We start from the raw sequence: 25,722 nt of genomic DNA, 5'->3' as shown, positions 1-25,722 counted from the left end.
GGGGGAAAACTCTCAGGTCTAAACATTTCATTTGGAAAGGGTCTTTGGGGAAGAATTGCTAGGCGGAAAAATATTGCAATTAACACCAAAATCATGTTTCTTTCTGGTAATGTGAACATTTGGACCTGTAAGGACCAAGGGTGTGGGAAAACTCAAGGTGTGACTGTGAGCAGCTTTCTGCCTTATGGGAACTGATGTAACTGCAGGCTGATTAGCTGGAGGACTGTTGGGAAATCTCTCTCCAGATGACAAGAATAGCTGTCACTTGACTCTGCAGCTGGCACTTGATGTGCCAGCAAGATGAGAGCCCACCCAGGCCACAACCACCCTTGGCAATGGGCTTGAAACCTCTGCCCCAGGCTAGTATGGAACGAGGTGGGGGTTGGTTTCTTCTCCCTAGCAACAAGAGATAGGAGGAGAGGAAATGGCCTCAAGTTGTACCAGGGGAGGTTTAGGTTGGACATTAGAAGAAACTTCTTCCCTGGAAGGGTTCTGAAAGCCTGGCACAGGCTGCCAGCGAGTTGGTTGAATGCCCATCCCTGGAGGGGTTTGAAAGAGGCAGAGCTGTGGTGCTGAGGGCCATGGTTTAGCCCCAGCCTTGGCAGAGTCAGAGAATGGTTGGGCTGGATGAGCTTAATGAACTTTTCCAACCAAAGCCATTCTGTGGCTCAATCATCTCTTCACAAGTGTGACTGAAGGGACTGGAATGGAGTTTGAGACAGCTCAGGTGCTCTTTGCTGCTGAATGAACAGTAGGTGGGCAGGGCAGGCCATGGGTACACCTTCAGGTGCCATTGACCAGGTTGTCTGTTAGCTCTCAGAATTCCAGCTTAGGGATGTCTCTTTGTGAATCAATCATGAAGACACCTCATGCTTCTTTCTAGGCCAAAGAAGTTCATGTACAAGTTAAGCTAAGAACTGTTGTGTTTTGATAAGGGCAGCATTGAAAATTAGTGTAGAGGCACTTTGAAATCACCTGAGATGTTTGGTAGAAAGGAAAAACCATCAATTCTTTACCAAAACTGCTGGCTTGGAGAACTAAAACTCATGTCATAGAACCATAGAATTGTCAGGGTTGGAAGGGACCTCAAGTCTCAGCCAGTCCCAACCCCCCTGCCATGGGCAGGGACACCTCACACTCCAGCAGGTTGCTCACAGCCACATCCAGCCTGGCTGCAAAAACCTCCAGGGATGAGGCTTCCACCACCTCCCTGGGCAAGCTGTGCCAGTCTCTCACCACCCTCCTGGGGAAGAACTCCTTCCTGACATCCAATCTGGATCTACCCACTTCTAGTTTTGCTCCATGTCATTTTGTTTTCAGCCTGAGAAATGCTGCCTTGCACAGTGCTGTTTGCCAAGTCCTTGAGGGTTAACGCTCAGAGCTGGGTCTGAACTAAATGCAGCTATAATTAACTGTGTGTGTGGCTATAGGCTGAGCATCTTTGGAAGCAATCCTCAGGGATATTATTTTGCAGCTAGCACTCCTGCCAGTACCTGGCTTTATTAGTTTAGCACAAGAGGTGTTTGCTGATGAGTTGTCTGGAAGAGGCAAGGTTGTGATTTTGGTTCCTATCACTCTTTGGAAAGTTTTCTCTTGACAGCTTAAGCATTTGTCAAAATGCTCTACCTGGTTGCTCCCAGTTCTCTGCTAGGCAATGCCAGCACTGCTTCATTTGAGTGCTGCACCACCAGTGGGGAGAGTTACAGGGGAGGTGGAGTTCGGTGGGAATGACTCAGCCCTCTACCATTCCTCTCTCTGTGAGGAGGATGAATTCCAGTTGTGTCATTTCCTGTTTTCCCTACCTTTTTTCACATGACTCAGGCTCCATGACACAGCCCAAAGTGATGAGCAGCAATCAGAGAATGAGAGAATTGTCAGGGTTGGAAGGGACCTCAAGGCTCAGCCAGTTCCAATCCCCCTGCCATGGGCAGGGACACCTCACACTACAGCAGGTTGCTCACAGCCACATCCAGCCTGGCTGCAAAAACCTCCAGGCATGAGGCTTCCACCACCTCCCTGGGCAACCTCTGCCAGTCTCTCACCACCCTCCTGGGGAACAACTTCTTCCTAACATCCAATCTGAATCTCCCCATTTCTAGTTTTGCTCCATTCCCCCCAGTCCTGTCACTCCCTGACACCCTCCAAAGTCCCTCCCCAGCTTTCTTGGAGCCCCCTTCAGATCCTGCAAGGGCACAAGAAGGTCTCTTGGGAGCCTTCTGCTCTCCAGACTGCACAACCCCAACTCTCTCTGTCTGTCCTCAGAGCAGAGCAGCTCCAGCCCTCTGCTCATCCTCATGGCTCTTCTCTGGACACCTTCCAGCACCTCCAGATCTTTCCTGCACTAAAGGCTCCAGAACTGGACCCAGAGCTCCAGGTGTGGTCTGAGCAGAATGGAGCAGAGGGAGAGAATCCCCTCCCTGGCCCTGCTGGCCACACTTCTCTTGCTGCAACCCAGGATGCATCCCAGGATGATGACATCCCTGCCTGAATAACCCCCAAGACTTGAGCTCATTGAGGAGGAGAAATGAGTTTTATCTGGGAATACTTCCAGTTTCTTCAGAGGATGGGATGCTAAACCAGAAACTGTAAGCACAATTACTTTCTTTCTCTTTAAAAAAAAAAGAAGCCAGGCCATCCTACAGATTGCTGACTGCTCTGACATTTAGAAGCTCAGCCTAGGGATGAAGATCGCTGTCCCAAGATCAAACCTAAAAGCAGCCACACTGGACAGAGAATGCTAGAAAAATGATATTGACATTGGAAAGGTCCAGCTCTGCAGGCATCCCTCAGTTAAGATTCCATTGACTCCATTGCTCTGATCCATACATTGACTGCAGGACTGAGCTCCCAGGCTGAAGCAGGGGTTAGGGGAAATGGCATTTTCAACAATGGGCACTCAGCATCTCTTAAATCATTGGCAAAATACCTCAGAGGTCACTCTTTCAGAGAGGCCTGGCTTTGAAATATCAGTGGGTTTGAGGGGTTTTTACCTTGTGACCAGAGTGTGAGGAAGGTGGATACCATCCACTGCATCCTGGGCTGCAGCCAGGGCAGGGAGAGCAGCAGGATGAGAGAGGGGATTCTACCCCTCTGCTCTGCTCTGCTCAGACCTCACCTGCAGCACTCCCTCCAGTTCTGAGTTCCCCAGCACAAGAAGGACCTGGAGCTGCTGGAGAGGGTCCAGAGGAGGCCACAGAGATGATCAGAGGCTGGGGACAGGCTGGGAGAGCTGGGGCTGTTCAGCCTGGAGAAGAGAAGGTTCCAGGGTGACCTTAGAGCAGCCTTCCAGAACCTGAAGGGGCTCCAGGAGAGCTGGGGAGGGACTTTGACCCTGGGAGTGCCAGGATGAGGGACAATGGTTTTGAGCTGGGAGATTGAGACTGGAGATAGGGAAGAAATTCTTTGCAGTGAGGGTGGAGAGACACTGGCACAGGTTGCCCAAGGAGGCTGTGGATGGCTCCTGCCTGCAGGTGTTCAAGGCCAGGCTGGATGAGTCCTTGAGCAGCCTGGGCTGGTGGGAGGTGTCCCTGCCCATGGCAAGGTGGCTGGGACTGGTTGGGCTTTAAAGCCTCTTCCAACCCAAACCATTCTGTGACTCTAGGAACCTGGGAAGAAATGTCCTGGTGGTGACACATCCCAGCCCAGGCAAACTGGGGTCTCATTTCCTTTATGCCTTCCCTCAGTGGCAGTTTCTAACACCTTGTTGCTTTATTTCCCAAACTTCTTGATCATCATCTTTTACTCTTGGCACCAACACCTCTCCAGTATCTTTTTTGGAGAGGAAGATAGGTACTGTAGGAAACTTGTGCAGTGATAGGGAGGTGAGCCTGATAATCCTCCCCACAGCTCTGTCTGCAGCTCTCCAACACCATCCCCCCCCTTCCCCTCTGCTTTAGCTTCATTGTGCAAAGTGCCCAGGTAGGGCAGACAAGAAGACTGTTCAGTATTTCACAAGCTCCCATCCATCACATCCCCAGTGTCAGTTCTGCTTGGATAGCAGCACATGAGGCTCCTAGATAAATTTCCCCTTCATCTCCCAGCCTTATTTCAGCGAGGGGCTAGGAAATCACACCTCCACTGAGGCAAAGCTGGACCTGAAATGATGGTGGTGAAGGGCTTGAGACACTGCAGCCATCCCACAGGGAGAGGGGAGTGAAAGCACTGCAAAAGAGAACAGATTTATCCAGATTTATTAATTTTCTTTCTTTCTCGTTTTTTTTTCTCCTCAAAATTATTTTTTTTTCTCTGTGTTTTTTTTTTTTCCCCTCCAACCTCCTCTTTTTCTTTTTTATGACTGATCTTCAAACTTCCTACCCTGTGACACTTCCTTGGCACTGGGCTGATCCAGTCTAATCTAGGTGATAATGGCTCTCCCAAAGAGTTATTTTTAATTTTTTTTACAAACAAGTACTTTGTCAAACACATTGGCAGCTGTGTTTTCAAATTATTATTTCCTTTTGGCTTTGGTTTTTTTTTTCTTCCTTTTAAAATGTTTAGTTATTTAAATAAATGGATTTAAATACATACTTTTAAATAGATATGCATTTTAAAAATACATACTGTAATATAATGAAATATAATATAATGAAATAAAATATAATATAATGAAATAAAATATAATATAATATAATATAATATAATATAATATAATATAATATAATATAATATAATATAATATAATATAATATAATATAATATAATACATAATAATATTTATTGATATGATATATTATATTATATATTAAAACATATATTATGCAATTATACTATAATATATAATTATACAATAATATATATTACAATATGTATTACAATAATATATATAACAATTACAATATTATTACAATTATATTACAATAATATATATTACAATATATATTATACAATTATATTATATATTACAATATATAATTATTATATTACATACTAATATTTCTGGATATATTCTATTCTATTCTATTCTATTAATGGGTGGACCACAAGATGGATAAAGAACTGGCTTGATGGCTGCACCCAAAGAGTGGCTGTCAATGGCTCCATGTCCCAGTGGAGGCCAGGGACAAGTGGAGTCCCTCAGGGCTCAGTGCTGGGACCAGGCTTGTTCAACATCTTTGTTGGTGCCATGGACAGAGGCATTGAGTGCACCCTCAGCAGGTTTGCTGCTGACACCAAGCTGTGTGGTGCAGCAGACAGGCTGGAGGGAAGGGATCCATCCAGAGGGACCTGGACAGGCTGCAGAGCTGGGCACAAGCCAACTTCATGAGGGTCAACAAGACCAAGGGCAAGGTCCTGCAGCTGGGTCAGGGCAATCCCAAGCACAAATCCAGGCTGGGCAGGGACTGGCTGGAGAGCAGCCCTGAGGAGAGGGACTTGGGGATGCTGGGGGAGGAGAAGCTCAGCAGGAGCCAGCAGTGAGCACTTGCAGCCCAGAGAGCCAAGCAGAGCCTGGGCTGCAGCAAGAGAAGTGTGGCCAGCAGGGCCAGGGAGGGGATTCTCCCCCTCTGCTCAGCTCTGCTCAGACCACACCTGGAGCTCTGGGTCCAGTTCTGGAGCCTCTGTTCCAAGAGGGATCTGGAGGTGCTGGAAGGTGTCCAGAGAAGGGCCATGAGGATGAGCAGAGGGCTGGAGCTGCTCTGCTCTGAGGACAGACTGAGAGAGTTGGGGTTGTGCAGTGTGGAGAGGAGAAGGCTCCCAGGAGACCTTCTTGTGGCCTTGCAGGATCTGAAGAGGGCTACAAGAAAGCTGGGGAGGAACTTTTTAGGCTACCAGGTAGTGACAGGACTGGGGGGAATGGGACAAAGCTGGAAGTGGGGAGATTCAGACTGGACATGAGGAAGAAGTTCTTCCCCATGAGAGTGGTGAGAGCCTGGAATGGGTTGTCCAGGGAGGTGGTTGAGGCTCCATCCCTGGAGGTGTTTAAGGCCAGGCTGGATGAGGCTCTGGCCAGCCTGCTGTAGTGTGAGGTGTCCCTGCCCATGGCAGGGGGGTTGGAACTGGATGAGCCTTGAGGTCCCTTCCAACCCTGACTGATTCTATGATATGATATGATATTATAATTTATTTAAAATTAAAAAAAGGGCAATGTTGGAACCTGAGGCAGAGGATGTTCCATGGAAACAGGAGGAAGAATTCTTTCCCTGTGAGGGTGACAGAGCCCTGGAGCAGGCTGCCCAGGGGGGTTGTGGAGTCTCCCTCTCTGGAGATATTCAAAGCCCACCTGGCTGTGTTCCTGTGTGACCTGCTCTGGGTGCTCCTGCTCTGGCAGGGGGGTTGGACTGGATGATCTCTGGAGGTCTCTTCCAACCCCTAACATTCTGTGATTCTGTGAAACAGAGAAAATTAAAAAGCCACAACCCCCAAATGCAGGTCAGCTCTGTCTTGCAGAGAGATGCAGCAAGAAGCCACCAGAGCAATGATTCCTCCATAAACTCCTCCATCAACCCCAAGCCAGCTGAGCTTTTATCATGACCACATCTGAAACCAGAAAATGCCACATCAAGGCCCCCTCAGCTCCCAGCCTTTTCCCCCCAGGCATCAGGACCCTGTTGCTTTCAGCCCCTTTCCTCATGAACAACTTACTGAAGGCTTGGTTTGGTGATTTGTACTTAAGGAAAGCTTTTCAGGGAGGACATCCTGGCAGCAGAAGGAAGGGCTGGGTAGGAAAGGTTTGTGCTGGATGCCACAGAGCAAACTCTGTCCACAGCCAGGTCCCTTCAGAGCATGTGGAACCCACAGCTCCAGCTCATAAGTTAATGGTTTCCATTTCCAGTCTGATGACCAGGGAGAGAGGGAGATGATGATGCAGGTACTTTCTCTCTGGGGAAGACTGGAATGTGTTCACCAGAGAGGTAAAAAAAAAAGGAAAGGAATCCCAGAGGCTGGCTTGCAGCTGTTATCAGATAGGATGGGAAAGGGAGGGGGTGAGGGAGAATACCTGGCAGGAGAGCTGCTCCAGCAGGGCCTGCCTGACGTGGCAGTGTTGGCTTCTGCCTCTACCATTCCTCTTGAATCTGCAGCAGATTTTGCTGGGCTGCTGACACCAGGGCTTGCCACATCGTGCCCTCTGTCACTGCAGGCAGTATCCTGAGGAGCAGAAAGGAAAACTTCAGAACCTTATTTGACTTTCCCAGGCCATGCTTAGAGTTGCAGAGCGGTCAGGGGAAAACACTGAGCAATGAGCAAGAGAGATGCAGCCTGAGCCACAGACAAGGAATCTGTTGTCAGAGTTATTTTGCAAAATAGAGAGGGCTTAGGCAGAAGATTATCCCAGGAGCAGCTATGGTGGGATCTAAGGTGTTGTCCTGGAACGACCTGTCAGTGGTAGAAAGCTGAAGTGTTATGACAGAATCATGAGAAGGATCTCAACAGGCTTGGGAAGTGGTCAGTGCCAGCTGCAAGAGGTTCAACAAATCACAGGGCAAGGTCCTGCAGAGAGGTTGGGGCAACAATCCAGGCACAAATCCAGGCTGGGTGCAGAGAGGGTTGAGAGCAGCTCTGAAGAAAGAGCCTTGGGGGTGTTGGTTGCTGAGCAGCTCCCCAGGAGCCAGCAGTGCCCTCCTGCAGCCCAGCAGGCAGCTGTGTGCTGAGCTGCAGCCAGAGGAGTGTGGGCAGCAGGGCTGGGGAGGGGATTCTGCCCCTGGGCTCTGCTCTGCTCACACCTCACCTCCAATCCTGCCTCCAGCTCTGGTGTCCCCAGCAGGAGAAGGACACAGAGCTGCTGGAGAGAGTCCAGAGGAGGTCACAAAGATGATCCAAGGGCTGGAGCAGCTCTGCTGTGAGAACAGGCTGAGGGAGCTGGGGGTGTGCAGCCTGGAGAGGAGAAGACTCCAGGGGGACCTCAGAGCTGCCTGCCAGCACCTGAAGGGATCCTGCAGGAAGGCTGCAGAGAGACTTTTCCTGAGGGTGTCTGGAGACAGGGCAAGGGGGAATGGTTTGAAGCTGAGGCAGAGCAGGGTTAGAGTGGAGCTGAGGAAGAAGTTCTTCAGTAGGAGGGTGGTGAGACTCTGGCACAGGCTGCCCAGGGAGGCTGTGGATGCCTCCTCCCTGGGGGTGCTCAAGGCCAGGCTGGATGAGACCTTGAGCAGCTGAGGCTAGCTGAGAGGTGTCCCTGCCCATGGCAGGGGGGTTGGAGTGGATGATCTCTGAGGTCCCTTCCAACCTAAGCCATACTATGTGCTACATCCTTGTGGCTTCACCTGAGAAGATCATTATTAGGTTGTGTGAGAATCTAAAGAAGAAAAAACCCCAAACTGTGTCCTTTTAATCCTAAGTGCAACCATTCTTCAAAAGTCACCATTATGAAAGCAGCCTCTGACACTTATTTCCTACTGCTTTTTTTGGTTTTCCCTGGTCCCAGAAGTGGTGATAAATTGATTTAGTACATGGCAAGCCACAGAGGTTATCAGAAGTGTAAGAAAAATATGCAGGAGAAAATATTTTTTGCTCTGCATTCCTCTCAGCTTTCCCTGGCCTTCCTCTCAGGCTTCTGTGTTCAGCTGCTGCTCTGCACTGAGGTGGTCACAGATTGAAGGGTCCTAAGGCTTCTGTCCTCTAATTTCAACAAGGCAATGGAAGAGAAGAGCATCTCCTTCACCTTGGGGTGCTGGCAGCAGTGCTGTGACCATGCAGGAAGATCAACTGATCCTCTTTTGCTTTACTCCTTTGATATTCTGCAGACAGAGAAGTTGCATTTAGAAAGGAATTGCTGCCTGGGCTTGACAGTTTTATAAAAACCAAGTAAAGGACAACAGATATCCCAGGGTGGATGCTAGGAAAACTTTCTGTGCTGCAAGAGTGGTCAGGGATTGGAAGAGGCTGCCCAGGGAGGTGGTGGAGTCCCCACCCCTGGGGGTGTTCCAGGAACCTGTGGCCATGGTGCTTGGGGCCATGGTTTGATGGCCACGGTGGTGTTGGGTGGATTGTTGGACTCAGTGACCTCTGAGGTGTTTTCCAACCAAAACAATTCTGTGACTGAGGGGAGGTTGAAGGAAGGCCTCAGTGCTCTCTACAACTCCCTCAAAGGAGGTTGGAGTGAGGTGGGGATTGGTCTGAGTTGGTCTCCCTAAACTCAGGTGATAGAAGGAGAGGAAATGACCTGAAATTGTGCCAGGGAAGGGTTAGGCTGGAGATTAGGAAAACAATTTCTTTGCTGCAAGAGTGGTCAGGGATTGGAAGAGGCTGCCCAGGGAGGTGGTGGAGTCCCCATCCCTGGAGGTGTTCAAGAAACTTCAGGCCATGGCATATGGGGACATGGTTCAGTGGCTATGGTGGTGTTGGGGTGATAGTTGGACCTGATGATCTTAGAGACCTTTTCCAACTGAAACAATTCTATGATTCTATGAAAAAATTACTACAAAGCTCTCCAAAGTCCATATAAGGAACATAGGGAACCTCCTGTTCAGTGTTGGCACAAAGAAAAGTCAGACAGAGTACAGGAAAGGTTAAACTTCCAAGAGCTTAACATTGCTGAAGTCTTTTGTTTTTAAGGCTATTATCATGTGGAATCTGGAAAAAGTGTTTAAAGCTCTTTAAAGTAGGATATCCACCACTGAAGGCAGATGGTGGTGTTGGGAAGTCCCAACCAGCTGTGGTGTTTCCAGCACTACATCATTTGGACTTGGCGGTGTCCAAGGACCAGACCTGTGTGCACAGAGCCACAGAATCACAGAACATTAGGGGTTGGAAGGGACCTTGAAAGCTCATCCAATCCAACCCCCTGCCAGAGCATTGTCACCCAGGGCAGGGCACACAGGAACACATCCAGGGGGGGTTGGAAAGTCTCCAGAGAAGAAGATTCCACAACCTCTCTGGGCAGCCTGCTCCAGGCTCCATCACCCTCACAGGGACAAAGTTTTCCCTCCTGGTTCCCTGGCACCTCCTCTGCTCCAGCTTGCCCCCAGTGCCCCTTGTGCTGTCCTTGGACATCCCTGAGCAGAGCCTGGCTCCAGCCCTGCACATCTTTATCCCCAGTACTGAGGGCAGCCCTCAGGCTCCTCTGCTCCCAGCTCCAAGCCCTCAGCTCCCTCAGCCTGGCCTCACAGGAGATGTTCCACTGCCTGCAGCAGATTTTTGTCTCTGTGCTGAACATCCTCAAGCAGTTCCCTGAGGTCCTTCTTGACCTGAGGGGCCCAGAACTGGACACAATATTCCAGACGTGGATGTTAGGAGGAAGTTCTTCCCCATGAAGGTGGTGAGAGACTGGCAGAGGTTGCCCAGGGAGGTGGTGGAAGCCTCATCCCTGGAGGTTTTTGCAGCCAAGCTGGATGTGGCTGTGAGTAACCTGCTGTAGTGTGAGGTGTCCCTGCCCATGGCAGGGGGGTTGGGACTGGATGGTCCTTGAGGTCCCTTCCAAGGCTGACAATTCTGTGCTTCTGTGATGGGTGGAGCACTCAGTGGCTCTGTGATTACACTCAAAGACTGATGGCCAAGGGCTCCATGTCTAAGTGGAGACCAGTGATGAGTGGTGATCCTCAGAAGTCAGTACTGGGACAAAAGTAGGAGGAGGGCCACAAAGAGGATCAAAGGGCTGGAGCACCTCTGCTATGAAGACAGGCTGAGACAGTTGGGGTTGTTCAGCCTGGAGAAGACCAGGCTGCAGGAAGCCCTTAGAGCAGCCTTCCAGTATTTGAAAGGGGCCTCCAAGAGAGCTGGAGAGGCACTTTTTGCAAAGAGCTGGACTGGCAGGATGAGGAAGAGGCTGGACATTAGGAAGAACTTCTTCCCTATGAGTGTGGTGAGGCACTGGCATAGACTTCCCAGAGAAGCTGTTGAGGTTCCACCCTGGATGTATTCAGAGCCAGGCTGGATGGAGCTTCAGCAACCTGTTCTTGTAGGAGGTCTCTCTGCCTATGGCGTGGGGGGTGGGAGCTCAATGATTTTTAAAGTCTCTTCCCATCCAAACCATTCCCTGATTCTCGGATGCTATCAAATCAGCCTCCCCTACACATCCTCTGTCTCTCTGATGCCTCATCTCCCTCTAGACCTCACTGCCAGGTGCTCCAGCTGTGATTGGGGTCTCACAGTTGTCAATTTGGTGAAAGGCTAAAGATGACATTGGCCTTATTGTATAAGCTTTACATTGTTCTTAATGATTCCTTCTTCTAAAGCAAAACTTACATTTCTAATGTTGCTCCCGAGGTCTGAGGAGCTTTAGCTTACAGGTACCATTGCCTCTCACTGGCCACGGGGTGAAAGGTGCAGCTTTGCCTCTCTCCATTGGTCTGCCTAGCCCAGAGAAATCACACAATGGCAGGGGTTGGAAGGGACTTCTGGGGATCATCCAGTCCAAAGCTGCTTGAGCCATCAGGGTACCCACAGCAGCTTGTCCAGAATCACAATGTCTAGAGAAGGAGACTCTACAAGCTCTCTGGGCAGCCTGTTCCAGGGCTCTGGGACCCTCACACTCAAGAAGTTCTTCCTCATGATGAGGTGGAACCTCCTGTGCTGGAGTTTCCATCCATTGCCCCTTGGCCTATCCCAGCTGCAACTGAGCAGAGGCTGTCCCTGTCCCAGTCCCTTCCTTCCTGACCCCCAGCCCTCAGCTATTGATCAATCAGGTCCCCTCTCAGTCTTCTGATAGGATGAAAAGCTCTGCTTTTGTCTCAACATGAGAAGTCTGAGCAATGCTAGTTGAGCCCAAGTGCTAGGGATCCTTCTTCCATGACCAAAATCACAGATTCCCAGCATCCCAGCATGGTGTGGGTTGGAAGGGACCTCTGGAGACCATCCAGTCCAAGCCCCCTGCTAAAGCAGGGCACCCACAGCTGCTTTCCCAGCATCACAATGCCCAGAAAGGGTTGGAATCTCTCCAGAAAAGGAGACTCCACGACCTCTCTGGGCAGCCTGCTCCAGGCCTCCAGCACCCTCACAACAAAGTTTCTTGTCCTACTCAGGTGGAACCTCCTGGGTTCCAGTCTGTGCCCACTGCCCCTTGTCCTGTCCCTGGGCACCACTGAGCAGAGTCTGGCCCCAGCCTCTTGCCCCCCACAGGTCCTTTAGCTCCTGCTGAGCATTGCTCAGATCCCCTCTGGGGCTGCTCTTCTCTATGCTCCACACCCCCAGGGCTCTCTGCCTTTGCTTCTCACAGAGCTGCTCCAGTTGTGACCACTGCCCAAGCCCTGCCACATTCTTCTCTGGAGTGAAAAATTCACTTTTGTTTTGCCAAGAGCTGCGTTCTCTTTGACCTATAGTGAAGGTATGTGAGCAGGCACTTGTAGGAGACAGGTATTTCCTGAGCCAGGTGATGTGATGTCAGACAAAATTAGGAAAGATTATGGCTTTGCTGGGATAGGAATCAGTGTCTGCTGCCTCACTAATTGCCTCTGCTCCCACAGACAGCAGCTGGAGGTACTTCTAATGAAGCAGTCAAGAGTCCTTGGAGTCAGGCACTGTACTATGGGCAGTGTAGGGATGGTGAGGAGGACTTAGCTTCTGTGGCAACCCTGCTGGTGGAGGGCAATGCACTGGAGCTGGGATGATCACAGTGTCTTATGCTCTACATGTCCAGAGAAGGACAACAGAGCTGGGTGTGGTAGTTTGAGCTCTGAGTTTAGGAGCTCAAATGACAATAGATATAAATTCCTCCCCCTGCCCCTCTCCCTTTTTTCTTGGCAGGGTGGAGAGAGAGAAGAAAGGAAAAAAAACAAAAAGAAAAAAAAAGGGGTAGGGGAAAGGAAAAAAAAAAAAAACTCGTGAAAGAAATATTCTGAAGTCGGTTTGGAAGTAGGAGGAGTAAATTTTTTTCTTTTTTCACAAAAGGGAAAGGAAAAAAATAATTTTTTACATATATATATATATATATATATATATATATATATATATATATATATATATATATATATATCAGTAACGGGGGGGGGGTTCACAGAGGTGAGGGATGAGGGCAAGTGGGAAGAAAAATATACAAAACCAAGCCCGGATGGCCTTGTGTTCCCCTGGATGTCGGTGGATTCAGTTGAGAGAGAGAAAGGGCCCCAGCCACGTGGTCCGGTGCAGGAGACAGCGACAGCAACAGCAGCAGGAAGTCCTCTCGAGCAGACGAGGCAGGAAAAAGGGAAGAGCAGCAAGATGTCCCCCCTTTTATAGGCTTGCTGGACAGGAAGGGGAAGTGGAATAGACCACCTCTGAGTCAGGGGACCACCTTCTCCCAGCAGGGGAGGGGCCAAGCCCTCCCCAGACTAAATTTCTTTTGTCCACCTGGGGCTGGGTTCTTCTCAGCCCCATCCAGGATGGGTGTGCCCCAGCACACTGGGGAAGGGGCTGGAGAACAGGGCAGCGGAGGAGCAGCTGAGGTGTTCAAGCCTGGAGAAGAGGAGGCTGAGGAGACCTCATTGCTCTCTACAGCTCCCTGAAAGGAGGCTGGAGCCAGGTGGGGGTTGGGCTCTGCTCCCTTGTATCAGAGGATAGAAGGAGAGGAAATGGCCTGAAGTTGTGCCAGGGGAGGGTTAGGTTGGAGACTGAGAAAATGTCTTTGCTGCAAGAGTGGTGAGGGACTGGAAGAGGCTGCCCAGGGAGGTGGTGGAGTCCCCATCCCTAGAGAGGTGTTCAAGAAATCTGTGGCCATGGCACTTGGGGACATGGTTTGATGACCATGGTGGGGTTGGGCTGCTGGTTGGACTGGATGACCTTGGAGGTCTCATCCAACCAAAACTATTGCATGACTCTTTGATTCTGAACCCTTCAGAACAGTTTTGCACTGGGTGCTTTTGAGGCTAGGTGACCAACTCCAGGGCTGTGCAGCAGGTGACCCCACGTGAGTGGGCACACCCTCAGACTGCCCTGGGGGTGCATTTGGAAAGGGAGTTGGATTTAGATGCTGGAAAGCCAGGGAGCTTCACAACACTGACTTGGGTAAGAGAGACACCATGCTGAGAACAGCTACTGCAGGAGGCTGAGTGGTGTTTCTGGTGTCTGCCCTGACCCAAGCACCCACAGCACCCAGAAAGCCAACAGCACTGCAGGGCAGCAGCACAGCCCTTTAAGCAACTGCCATTCCAGGCAGCACTTTCTTCTGGTTTCACTGGACAGCAGGACAGTTGGCTCAGCCAGCCCCCAGCCAGGGTACCACTACTGGTCCCACCACTGCTCCTGGGCTGCAGGGCTCTGCAGGGCTCTCCAGAGCTCTCTAGAGCTCCAAGTTTCCACCCTTCCATGATGCATTCTCTGCAAAACTCATGGTGAAGAAAAAGCAAAAAAAACCCAAACCCAGGTGAGGTTCCTAATGGCAGTGCCCAAAGGTACTGTGCCTGGAGATAACATCAACAGAGAGAGCCAGAGCAAGCTCTCCTTGCACAAACTATTTCCCAGAGGATAATGGCAAGGGGGAGAGAGAGACAGAAACAAGTACTGACAGTTTGCTGTAGGAGCTCAAAGGAAAAGTGGACAGAGGTAAAAGAGCTCCAGCTCTTTGTTCCTGTTTAACCCAGCTCACAGCCTTTGCTGCTGCATGCAGATTTACTTTCCATGGCTCCTGGAGCTGGGTATACACAGGATCACAGATCCCAGGGTGGTAGGGGTTGGAAGGGACCTCTGGAGATCTTCCAGTCCAACCCCCTGCCAGAGCAGGACCAGAGAATCCAGCACAGGTCACACAGGAACACATCCAGACAGGGCTGCAAAGGCTCCAGAGAAGGAGACTCCACAACCTCTCTGGGCAGCCTGTTCCAGGGCTCTGGGACCCTTACAGTCAAGAAGTTCCTCCTCATGTTGAGGTGGAACCTCCTGTGCTGGAGTTTCCATCCATTGCCCCTTGTCCTATCCCAGGGCACAGTGAGCAGAGGCTGTCCCTGTCCCTTCCTTCCTGACCCCCAGCCCTCAGATCTTGATAGACATTGATCAGATCCCTCTCAGCCTTCTCCTCTCCAGACTGCACACCCCCAGGGCTCTCAGCCTCTCAGCATCCTTGTAGCCCTCCCTTGCACTCTCTCCAGCAGATCCATGTGGCTGGGTAAGAAGCAGAGGATCTAGGACTGAAGTTTTGTGCCCTTCAGGCATTGAGTCAGAGTCAGTCCATGACATAAAGTTTTAATCTAATGTAAAAAGATACCTCCAGAGTACTGGTTGTGACCTTCAAAGGCACAACTCCTGACCACAAAAGGTAAACAACACTTTCTGTTTTTAACACAGACCAAGTTTTTCAGGGGTAAAACACTTTTGGTCATGAAAAGCAAGGGAAGGACTGAGGCCTCCAGCCCCTACCCAAAGAATCCCCCACTTCATTTTGTTCCTTCCCTTTCCAACTCTCATCTTGCATTTGTGGTTTGTTACTGCAATAACATAACCATATTTATATACCACTGTCCATGTTTTAATGTCCAACAAATAGCCCAAGCACAGTGAGCCTGGGAAAGAACAGCCCCAGGTGTCAGTACAGGTTGGGGACTGTCCTGTTGGAGAGCAGTGAAGGGGAAAAGGCCCTGGGGGTCCTGGTGGATGGGAGGTGACCATGAGCCAGCAATGTGCTCTGGTGGCCAAGAAGGCCAAGGGCAGCCTGGGGGGGATCAGAAGGGCTGTGGTCAGTAGGTCAGAGAGGTTCTCCTCCCCCTCTACTCTGCCCTGCTGAGGCCACATCTGGAATATTGTGTCCAGTTCTGGGCCCCTCAGGTCAAGAAGGACCTCAGGGAACTGCTTGAGAGAGTCCAGCACAGAGCCACAAAGCTGCTGCAGGCAGTGGAAGATCTTCCTTAGGAGGAGAGCCTGAGGGAGCTGAGGGCTCTGGAGCTTGGAGAGGAGGAGCCTGAGAGGTGACCTCATTGCTGGGGATAAAGATGTGCAGGATGAGTGCCCAGAGGCTGGAGCCAGGCTCTGCTGGGTGATGCCCAATGCCAGCACAAGGGGCAGTGGTGGAAGCTGAGGCAGAGGAAGTTCCATGGAAACAGGAGGAAGAATTCTTTCCCTGGGAGGGTGACAGAGCCCTGGAGCAGGCTGCCCAGGGGGGTTGTGGAGTCTTCCTCTCTGGAGATATTCAAAGCCCACCTGGCTGTGTTCCTGTGTGATCTGCTCTAGGTGCTCCTGCTCTGGCAGGGGGTTGGACTGGATGAGCTTTGGAGGTCCCTTCCAGCCCCTCACATTCTGTGATTCTGAGAACTCTCAAATCACCACTGCAGGCTTTTGCTGAGGACAGGCAGTTCAGGTTACAGTAGTGAGCTGGCTTCTGAAGGTTGTGGAGTCTGTTCAGCTCTGGCTGAATTTGCAGAGCACCAAGCTGCAAGGCAGGAGCTGTGTACAGGAGCAGAACCAAGGAAAAGGTTGGTGAGCAAAAGGTAGAGAGTTTGGCTCAGAACAGGCACAAGAGGATGTGAAAATTCAGTTGCAGACCAAAGTGGACCCAAGTCAAGCAGAGGTGCTGGGGTGATTTCAGCCTGGCTGGGATGATTTCAGCCTGGCAGGGATGATTTCAGCCTGGCATGTTGGAAACACACCAGGCAAGTGCCCAGAGAAAGAGGAAGGGGAGACAGGGAATGTTAGGAATTGCTCACTACAAAACCAACCAACCAACAACAACAACAAAAACAAACACCACCAGACAAACAAAAACCCAACCAAACCATAAGAGAACAGTATTTGTGGCACAGTGTTAAAAGACCAAGCTCTTTCTCATCTCTCTGCCCACTGCCTCCAAGAATTTTTGTGGCCAAATTCTTGCCAGTGGTGCCCAGGGACAGGACAAGGGGCAGTGGGCACAAACTGGAATCCAGGAGGTTCCACCTGAACAGGAGGAGAAAATTCTTTGGTGTGAGGGTGCTGGTGGCCTGGAGCAGGCTGCCCAGAGAGGTTGTGGAGTCTTCTTCCCTGGAAATTTTCCAACCCCACCTGGGCAAGCAGTGGAGTTGGAGTGGATGATGCCCAGAGGTCCCTCCTGCCCCACACTGTGCTGGGTTCTGGGAATCTGTGATTTTGGGCCATCAAAGAAGGACCCTTGCTCTTGGGCTCAACTAGCATTGCTCAGACTTCTCATGTTGAGACAAAAGCAGAGCTTTTTATCCCAAAGGCTCCTGCCCAGCCTCAGATGAGGCCAGGAAGGCAGAAGCTCCCTCTGGTTGGCACCGTGTGCCCTGGAGCAGGAGACCAAGCGGTGACGTGGGGACGCCTGGGCGCTGAACTGCTCCAGCCGCTTGCTCAGCTCTTTCCAGGGGAATGGCTCATGCCTGGCTGTAAGTGGGAGGTTAATGAAACAACCCAAAAGGCAGTTTAGGCTCTGCAACTCCACTCCAGGAAAGAAGCCCTACCTGGAGAGCTGACACACGATGTGTTTGGCATTAACCTTTCAAGCTGGCTTGGTGGACGCTGCCAGCAGACGAGCTCCAAATATTTGGTTGCGTGTTCCAACACCGTACCAGGATACAAGGCCAGCCTCTGGAACACAGCAGGGATTGAATTAGGGGTGAGAAATGCATATCCCTGGCCAGTTTCACCTTAATAAAAAAAAAAAAAAAAAAAAAAAAAGGAGAGAGAGAGAGAGAAGCTTTTGGGAAAAGGTATAAATGAGGCTAAAAGAATTTCTGTTATTTTTCTGGTTTCTGGGCTCTAACTCCTTTCCCATCTCCTCATCTATCTTCCAAGCATGAATGAGTGAGCAATGACAGAAGTATGCAGTGGCTGAGAGAGATAACAAGATAATGCAAACTGTGAGCCAAAGCTTGGGCAGAGCTGCAAGCTGAGATGTAGATCTGAGCCTGGAAGTTGTAGGGCAGTCCTCAGATCGTTTGCATGGAGAACTGCTTTGCAAACAGGAGCAGAGAAGGTGACCTCATGTACGCAGAGCTCACAGCTGTCAGCATCTCAGCTCTCTGCTTTCTAGGATTTTAATCCTGTCTTCAGACCACATGTGCTGCCACTTCTCTCACAGACTGAAATGAAACTGCAGCTGCTGTGGTGCCTTTCAAATCCCTGGCTTCACTGGAAAGGGGTAGAGGGAGAGCAAGGAGCAAAGAAACAGCCACAAACCATCCTAAGGTTGGGCAATGGCAATTTGTGTGCCTAAGCAACAGGAGAGCAGCCTCAGGACCCAAAGGTGTGAGAATAACCAGCTGCCAGGTGCAGGCTTTCAACTGCTTGGTTTAGGGCTGCCAATAGCAGGAGGGAGCTGTGTTTGCTAGTGCCCTACTGCTGAGCTGCTGGCTGCACAACTGAAGATGCCCCTGCTGACTGCAGAGGGGCTTGGACTGGGTGGCCTTTGGAGGTCCCTTCCAACCCAGACCATTCTGTGATTCTGTGACTCTGTGATTCTGTGACTCTGGGGTTCTGTGACTCTGGGGTTCTGTTACTCTGTGGTTCTGTGACTCTGTGGTTCTGTGGTTCTGTGACTCTGTGGTTCTGTGACTCTGTGACTCTGTGGTTCTGTGACTCTGTGATTCTGTGGTTCTGTGACTCTGACTCTGTGACTCTGTGGTTCTGTGACTCTGTGGTTCTGTGACTCTGTGGTTCTGTGACTCTGTGACTCTGTGGTTCTGTGACTGTGGTTCTGTGACTCTGTGGTTCTGTGACTCTGTGGTTCTGTGACTCTGTGGTTCTGTGACTCTGATTCTGTGACTCTGTGACTCTGTGGTTCTGTGACTCTGTGACTCTGTGGTTCTGTGACTCTGTGACTCTGTGGTTCTGTGACTCTGTGGTTTGTGACTCTGTGGTTCTGTGGTTCTGTGACTCTGTGACTCTGTAGTTCTGTGACTCTGTGGTTCTGTGACTCTGTGGTTCTGTGACTCTGTGACTCTGTGATTCTGTGGTTCTGTGACTCTGTGACTCTGTGGTTCTGTGACTGTGGTTCTGTGACTCTGTGGTTCTGTGACTCTGTGGTTCTGTGACTCTGATTCTGTGACTCTGTGACTCTGTGGTTCTGTGACTCTGTGGTTTGTGACTCTGTGACTCTGTGGTTCTGTGACTCTGTGACTCTGTAGTTCTGTGACTCTGTGGTTCTGTGACTCTGTGGTTCTGTGGTTCTGTGACTCTGTGACTGGTTCTGTGACTCTGTGACTGGTTCTGTGACTCTGGTTCTGTGACTCTGTGGTTCTGTGACTCTGTGGTTCTGTGACTCTGTGGTTCTGTGGTTCTGTGACTCTGTGACTCTGTGACTCTGTGGTTCTGTGACTCTGTGGTTTGTGACTCTGTGACTCTGTGGTTCTGTGACTGTGGTTCTGTGACTCTGTGGTTCTGTGACTCTGTGGTTCTGTGACTCTGTGGTTCTGTGACTCTGATTCTGTGACTCTGTGACTCTGTGGTTCTGTGACTCTGTGGTTTGTGACTCTGTGACTCTGTGGTTCTGTGACTCTGTGACTCTGTAGTTCTGTGACTCTGTGGTTCTGTGACTCTGTGGTTCTGTGGTTCTGTGACTCTGTGACTGGTTCTGTGACTCTGTGACTGGTTCTGTGACTCTGGTTCTGTGACTCTGTGGTTCTGTGACTCTGTGGTTCTGTGACTCTGTGGTTCTGTGGTTCTGTGACTCTGTGACTCTGTGACTCTGTGGTTCTGTGACTCTGTGGTTTGTGACTCTGTGACTCTGTGGTTCTGTGACTGTGGTTCTGTGACTCTGTGGTTCTGTGACTCTGTGGTTCTGTGACTCTGTGGTTCTGTGACTCTGTGGTTCTGTGACTCTGATTCTGTGACTCTGTGACTCTGTGGTTCTGTGACTCTGTGACTCTGTAGTTCTGTGACTCTGTGGTTCTGTGACTCTGTGGTTCTGTGACTCTGTGACTGGTTCTGTGACTCTGTGACTGGTTCTGTGACTCTGTGGTTCTGTGACTCTGTGGTTCTGTGACTCTGTGGTTCTGTGGTTCTGTGACTCTGTGATTCTGTGGTTCTGTGACTCTGTGGTTTGTGGCTCTGTGGTTCTGTGATTCTGTGGTTCTGTATTTCTGTGATTCTATGACTCTGTGGTTCTGTGGTTCTGTCATTCTGTGGTTCTATCAATCTGTGCTTCTGTGATGTGCTCTTTCTCCTTGCCACTTCCAGTTTATGCTGAGATGTTAGGCTTGAAGTCCCACCACACACACCTGGCCTTCCTAGAACCATAGAGTGTTTGGGGGTTGGAAGGGACCTCTGAAGGTCGTCCAGTCCAACCTCCCTGAAGTGAGCAGGGACTTCAAGCTGGGTTTGGCTGCTTCAGTACAGGCTGCCAGGGCCATGTGGGTGTGGGAAGTTTTCCAAGCTGCCAAAGCAGAAGCAAGTGGCTATAACAAAGGGTTAATTCAACTTTCCCTATCACTGACCTCCTTCTAGGCTGCCCAGGTTTGGAGCTGCAGGGATCAGCTGGGGTTTCTCAGGGGAAAAATGATGTGGCCACTCCCTGAACCCAGATAATCCCTCTGGCTGGCCTTGCACTGCTGATATCTGCCAGGTTAGGCAGAACTTAATCATCAGAATTCTGATGGTCTCTTTGAACCACAGACCAGTGGGAAATTAATAGCTGGAATTAAGTTTTCCAGCATGAACCCAACGTAACTGCTAGGTGAGGTCAGTTGCAGGGCTCAGGACAGACAGCAGGGACTAAGCTGCTCTCCTGTCTCATTTGGACTGGTTAACAGATAGCAAGAGGGAGAGAAGAGAGAAGGGTAAAGCTTCCAGGGGTGTGAAGGATGAGGGGAGGATGAAGCTTGTTATCTTCCAAAGGGAAGCAGTGTCGGCTCAGGCATAAGCATGAGCCCCCCCACAAGGGGAGAGGGAGGCAGGGTGGGGTCAGACCTGGTGCTGGGGTGTTGGAGATGTTCTAACAGTGCTAAGGAGGCAGAAATTCATTAGCAAGAATTGAAGACAAAACAGGAACCCAGTTCCTCAGCTTCACTGTTGCACTCTGTGTTGTGCTCTGACCTTCTCACTCTCTACAAAGCCCTGAATGGAGGTTGGAGCCAGGTGGGGCTTGGTCTCTTCTCCCCAATAATAAGTGACAGGATGAGAGGAAATGGCCTCAGGTTGCACCAGGGGAGGTTTAGGTTGGACATTAGAAGAAACTTCTTCACTTGAAAAGGTTCTCAAAGCCTGGCACAGGCTGCCCAGGGAGGTGGTTGAATCCCCATCCCTGGAGGCGTTTCAAAGAGGCAGAGCTGTGGTGCTGAGGGCCATGGTTTAGCTCCAGCCTTGGTAGAGCTAGAGAATGGTTAGAGTGGATGATCTGAAAGGGCTTTTCCAACCCAAACACTTCTGTGATTCTATGGTTCTGAGGCAGCCAACGTTTTCTTGCAGAGTAGCTGAGGCTTTTTGGATGCTCTGTAACCCATGGGAGAGGAGGCAGAACACTTCAGGCTCTCAGGGAGTGTGAGGAACTCCACTATGCTATTCTAAAACAATCCTTTGATTTCCAGTTTGGAGCACTGGCCTGAGACATTCAGAACAGCTGATGTCTGTGTGAGCAACTGCTCTGCATTGTTGGTGTGAGACCAACAGGAGGATCAGCGCTGCCATGGGCAGGGACACCTCCCACCAGCCCAGCCTGCTCAAGGCCTCATCCAGCCTGGCCTTGAACACCTCCAGGGAGGAGGCAGCCACAGCCTTCCTGGGCAACCTGTTCTGGTGTCTCCCCACCCTCACTGCAAAGAATTTCTTCCTCATCTCCAGTCTCAATCTGCCCTCCTCAAGCTTCAATCCGTCCCCTCTCATCCTGTCACTCCTGGCCCTTGTCAGAAGTCCCTCCCCAGTTTTCTGGCAGCCCCCTTCAGATACTGGAAGGCCACTCAAAGGTCTCCCTGAAGCCTTTTTTTCTTATGCAGACTGATTTTAAGGTTCTTGTTTCCTAGTTTGTTTTGACTGACTCCAAACACTTATTAAAAAGTTGCCAACCTGAAGGATTGCAGGTAAAATGTGCAAGGTGTTTCCAGAAGCTTTGGGACTGTTCACTTAGCTCCTGTAGCTTCAAGCCTGTCACCTTTTTGTCTTTGACATCTGATTTCTTACTGAATTTAGCAAATCCTCCTGCCTGATTACCAAGGCTTCTCACTCTGTGCAAGCATTCTGCAGTTTGAGCTACTGTCAATTGATATTTTATCTGTGCATAGATTCATAGGATGGGTTAGGTTGGAAGGGACCTTAAAGCTCATCCAGTTCCAACCCCCTACCATGGGCAGGGACACCTCCCAGCAACCCAGGTTGCTCAAGACCTCATCCAGCCTGGCCTTGAACACTTCCAGGCAGCCTGTGCCAGTGTCTCCCCACCCTCACTGGAAAGAATTTCTTTCTAATTTCCATCTTGTGTCATCTTCAGGTGTAAGAAGTGAAGTGCAGTTTATTTTTGATCCTCTGTTTAGGAAAATCAAGTGTTGGTGCTGCTTGTAGGACTTCCACAGCATCTCAGGGAGTGTTGGGACTTTCTCTCAGTTCCTCATTTCACTGCCACATGCCCAAAGCTGCAGCAACAGACAAACCCAGAGCACTGTACGCTCGCATTGCCATTGGAAGGGAAGAAAAGCTGTGGTCAAGGAGGGTCCCTAAAGTGGGGCCTTTTGTCTGTGGGCTGAGAAAGAGGCAAAGTTATTTCCCCTGCTTAATTCCATGTGCAAATGGGGAATCAGCTTTGCAGGCAGAACTCAGCTGGCACCAATGAGAATTTGCTCCCTGGGGCAGTGGTGTCACCAGGCAAGCAATAGCCACAGCTTTGGGGGGAAGGTGGCTTGTATCTGATGGCAACTCATGGTAGAGAGCAGACAGACCTGTCACTGCCACTCAAGATGGGTTTTGAACCTCCAGCTTGTATCAGCAGATCCAGAGAGGTGATTCTGCCTCCATCCTGTGGTGAGACCTCACCTGGAGTACTGTGTTCAGATCTGGAACTCTCAATATAGGAAGGACATGGACCTGATGGGAAAGGTCCAGATGAGAGCCACAAAAATGATCAGGGGTTTGGAGCATTTCTGCTATGAGGATGGGCTGAGGGATCTGGGGGTGTTCAGCCTGGAGAAGAGAAGGCTCCAGGGAGACCTTAGAGCAACCTGAAGGGGGCTATAAGAAGGCTGCAGAGAGACTGTTTGCAAAGGCCTGCAGGGACAGGACCAGGGACAATGGCTTCAAACTAGAGCACAGCAGATTGAGATTGGATGTGAGGAACAAGTTCTGCACCAGGAGGGTGGTAGAATACTGGAACAGGGAGGTGGTTGGGGCCCATTCCTGGAGATCTTCAAGGTGAGGCTGGACAGGGCTGTGGGCAACCTGATCTAGTTGGGGATGTCCCTGCTGAGTGCAGGGGGGTTGGACTGGATGAACTTTGGAGGTCCCTTCCAACCCAGACCATTCTATGATTCTACGACTCTATGATTCTATGATCCTATGACTCTATGATTCTATGATTTTATGATCCTGTGACTCTATGATGCTATGATTCTATGATTCTGTGGTTCTCTGACTCTACGATTCTTTGACTCTATGGTTCTCTGGCTCTATGGTTCCCTGACTCTGTGGTTCTCTGACTCTATGCTAATGCATCCTTCCTTCCCCTCCCCAATGCAGATTCTGGAGGAGAACATGAAGCTGGAGTGCAAGTGCCACGGGGTGTCGGGCTCCTGCACCACTAAAACCTGCTGGACCACCCTGCCCAAGTTCCGGGAGCTGGGCTACATCCTGAAGGACAAATACAACGAGGCGGTGCAGGTGGAGCCGGTGCGCGCCAGCCGCAACAAGCGCCCCACCTTCCTCAAGATCAAGAAGCCTCTCTCCTACCGCAAACCCATGGACACCGACCTGGTGTACATCGAGAAATCCCCCAACTACTGCGAGGAGGACCCCGTGACGGGCAGCGTGGGCACGCAGGGCCGGATGTGCAACAAGACGGCGCAGCAGTCCCACGGCTGCGACCTGATGTGCTGCGGCCGCGGCTACAACACTCACCAGTACTCCCGCGTCTGGCAATGCAACTGCAAGTTCCACTGGTGCTGCTACGTGAAGTGCAACACCTGCAGTGAGCGAACAGAGGTCTACACCTGCAAGTGAGCCGGGGGTCCGGGCAGGCTGGCACGGCCCCGGCCCCGGCCCCGGCCCCGGCCCCGGCAAGCGTTTGCACAGGCGCTCACGCAGGAGTGTGGGAACGACCTGCTCTGGCAGAGGACGTGCTGGTGAACGGAGTCCTCTCTTTTCTACTCACGTTCCGTTGGGGGTGTGAATGCGTATCTCAGACCCTTAGGGAAAGTTAGCAGAGAAACAAACAAACAAAAAACCCCAAACCAAACAACCAACCTCCCGCCCCGAGCCGCCTGACGCACGCAGCGAACAGAAAAAGATCATCCCAGCGAGCAGCGCCTCGGAAGCGAGGAGTCTTGACTGCCCTGTGGAGAGACAGCAGCCTGAGAAAAGGCTCTGGGAAAGGGATGCTTGAGAACTTCGGTGTCTAAGGAGCAGGGAGGGGTAGGGGGAGAAAGGCTCCGAGAGGAGGGCTTGGCACGGGACGGGACGGACACTGCCCCAGGGCGAACTGCCCGCGGGAGCGTGGGGATGGCACAGACCGTAGGCTTCTCCAGGGGTGAAAAAGCTTCTGCTGGTATGCGCTCCTCTTTTCCCCTTCGTGCCGTTTGCTGCAGCCAGTCCAACTGTCGAAGCAGACACTGCTCTTATCTGCCCTTTTTTTGTTTGGTTGGTTGTTTTTTTTTTTTTGTGGTTGTTGTTTCCCACCCCCCCCCCCCCCCCTTCCCCCCGTGTGTGTGTGTGCTGCAGATTTTAGCACAGGGATCTGGGGACACTTGGGGCATAATAATAGCAATATTTAACAATTTATTCAGATAAAACTAATATTAATTTATTTAATTAAAAAGGAACACTACTGGCTTTTATTTTTTTTTTATTTTATTTTTTGTTATTGTTTAAAGTGGGGGAGGGGGGTGGGGAAACTCTTCTGCAATTAAAGTAGATAGTTGGCTGCCTTTGGGGAGTAACTGTAGAGACAGCCAGGCAAAAAAAAAAAAAAAGGAAAAAAAAGGAAAAAAAAAAAAAAGAAAAAAGTGGAGCTGTATATATTGTTCTGAACTCGGGGAGGGGGGGGGGTGTTTTCTGTCAGCAGGCTACGTTCTGTTCTGCTAGAGGTTTTAAGTCCAGAAGTTGGCATCTTTATCTCTATGCCCAGGCACAAACACAAGCTGTTGATTTTAGGGTGATCTTTATTTGTTTGTTTGTTGGTTTGTTCGTTGTCTCTCCCGTTTGCTGCTGCTGCTGCTGCTGCTAGTTGTCTGGAACAAAAAGTGGTAGGGGGTGTGTGGGCGGGGGGAGGTTACAAATCTTTTTGCCAGCTTTGGGTTGGTATAGAAACGTTAATAAAATAAAATGAAAAACAAAACAAACAAAATAATTAGAAAGAAACGTTAATAATAATAATAATAATAAAAGAATTAGAAAGAAACGTTAATAATAATAAAAAAGAATTAGAAAGAAATGTTAATTAAAAAAGAAGTGAGAAAGAAACGTTAATTTAAAAAAATGAGAAAGAAACCTTAATTAAAAAAAAAGAATTAGAAAGAAACGTTAATTTAAAGAAAATAATTAGAAAGAAAGGTTAATAAAAAAAATAAAAATTGGAAAGAAACGTTAATTAAAAAAAATAAAATAAATAAAATTCTGTTTGGAATATGGATAAAAAAAATAAAAAAGAAGAAAATCCAGACAAACTTCCATCTTTTGGGACAAAAAAAAAAAAAAGGAAAGAACTAATCAAGCATAGGATAAGAGAAGTATATTTTGTAAGAGACTATTTTTATATAAATATTTTATTTATACTACGTCTTGCTTGTTCAACCTGTACTTTTTCTCCACACAGGCACTCCCCTA

The 25,722-nt window shown here is 49.9% G+C and overlaps 1 protein-coding gene across 1 annotated transcript in view; it reads left to right on the top strand.

Annotated features, from left to right (window-relative positions):
* Positions 1 to 23,901, top strand: part of WNT7A (Wnt family member 7A) — an 87,807-nt gene extending 63,906 nt beyond the window's left edge. Inside the window, exon 4 of the mRNA XM_054387249.1 lies at positions 23,422 to 23,901. Within this exon, the coding sequence (XP_054243224.1) occupies positions 23,422 to 23,901 (480 nt within the window). The remainder of the gene's footprint in view (positions 1 to 23,421) is intronic.
* Positions 23,902 to 25,722: the final 1,821 nt, after the last annotated feature.

The sequence above is a fragment of the Indicator indicator genome, chromosome 15, assembly GCF_027791375.1.
Source record: "Indicator indicator isolate 239-I01 chromosome 15, UM_Iind_1.1, whole genome shotgun sequence".
In the NCBI taxonomy this organism is placed as follows: domain Eukaryota; kingdom Metazoa; phylum Chordata; class Aves; order Piciformes; family Indicatoridae; genus Indicator; species Indicator indicator.
This window is presented reverse-complemented; position numbering and strand designations above follow the sequence as displayed.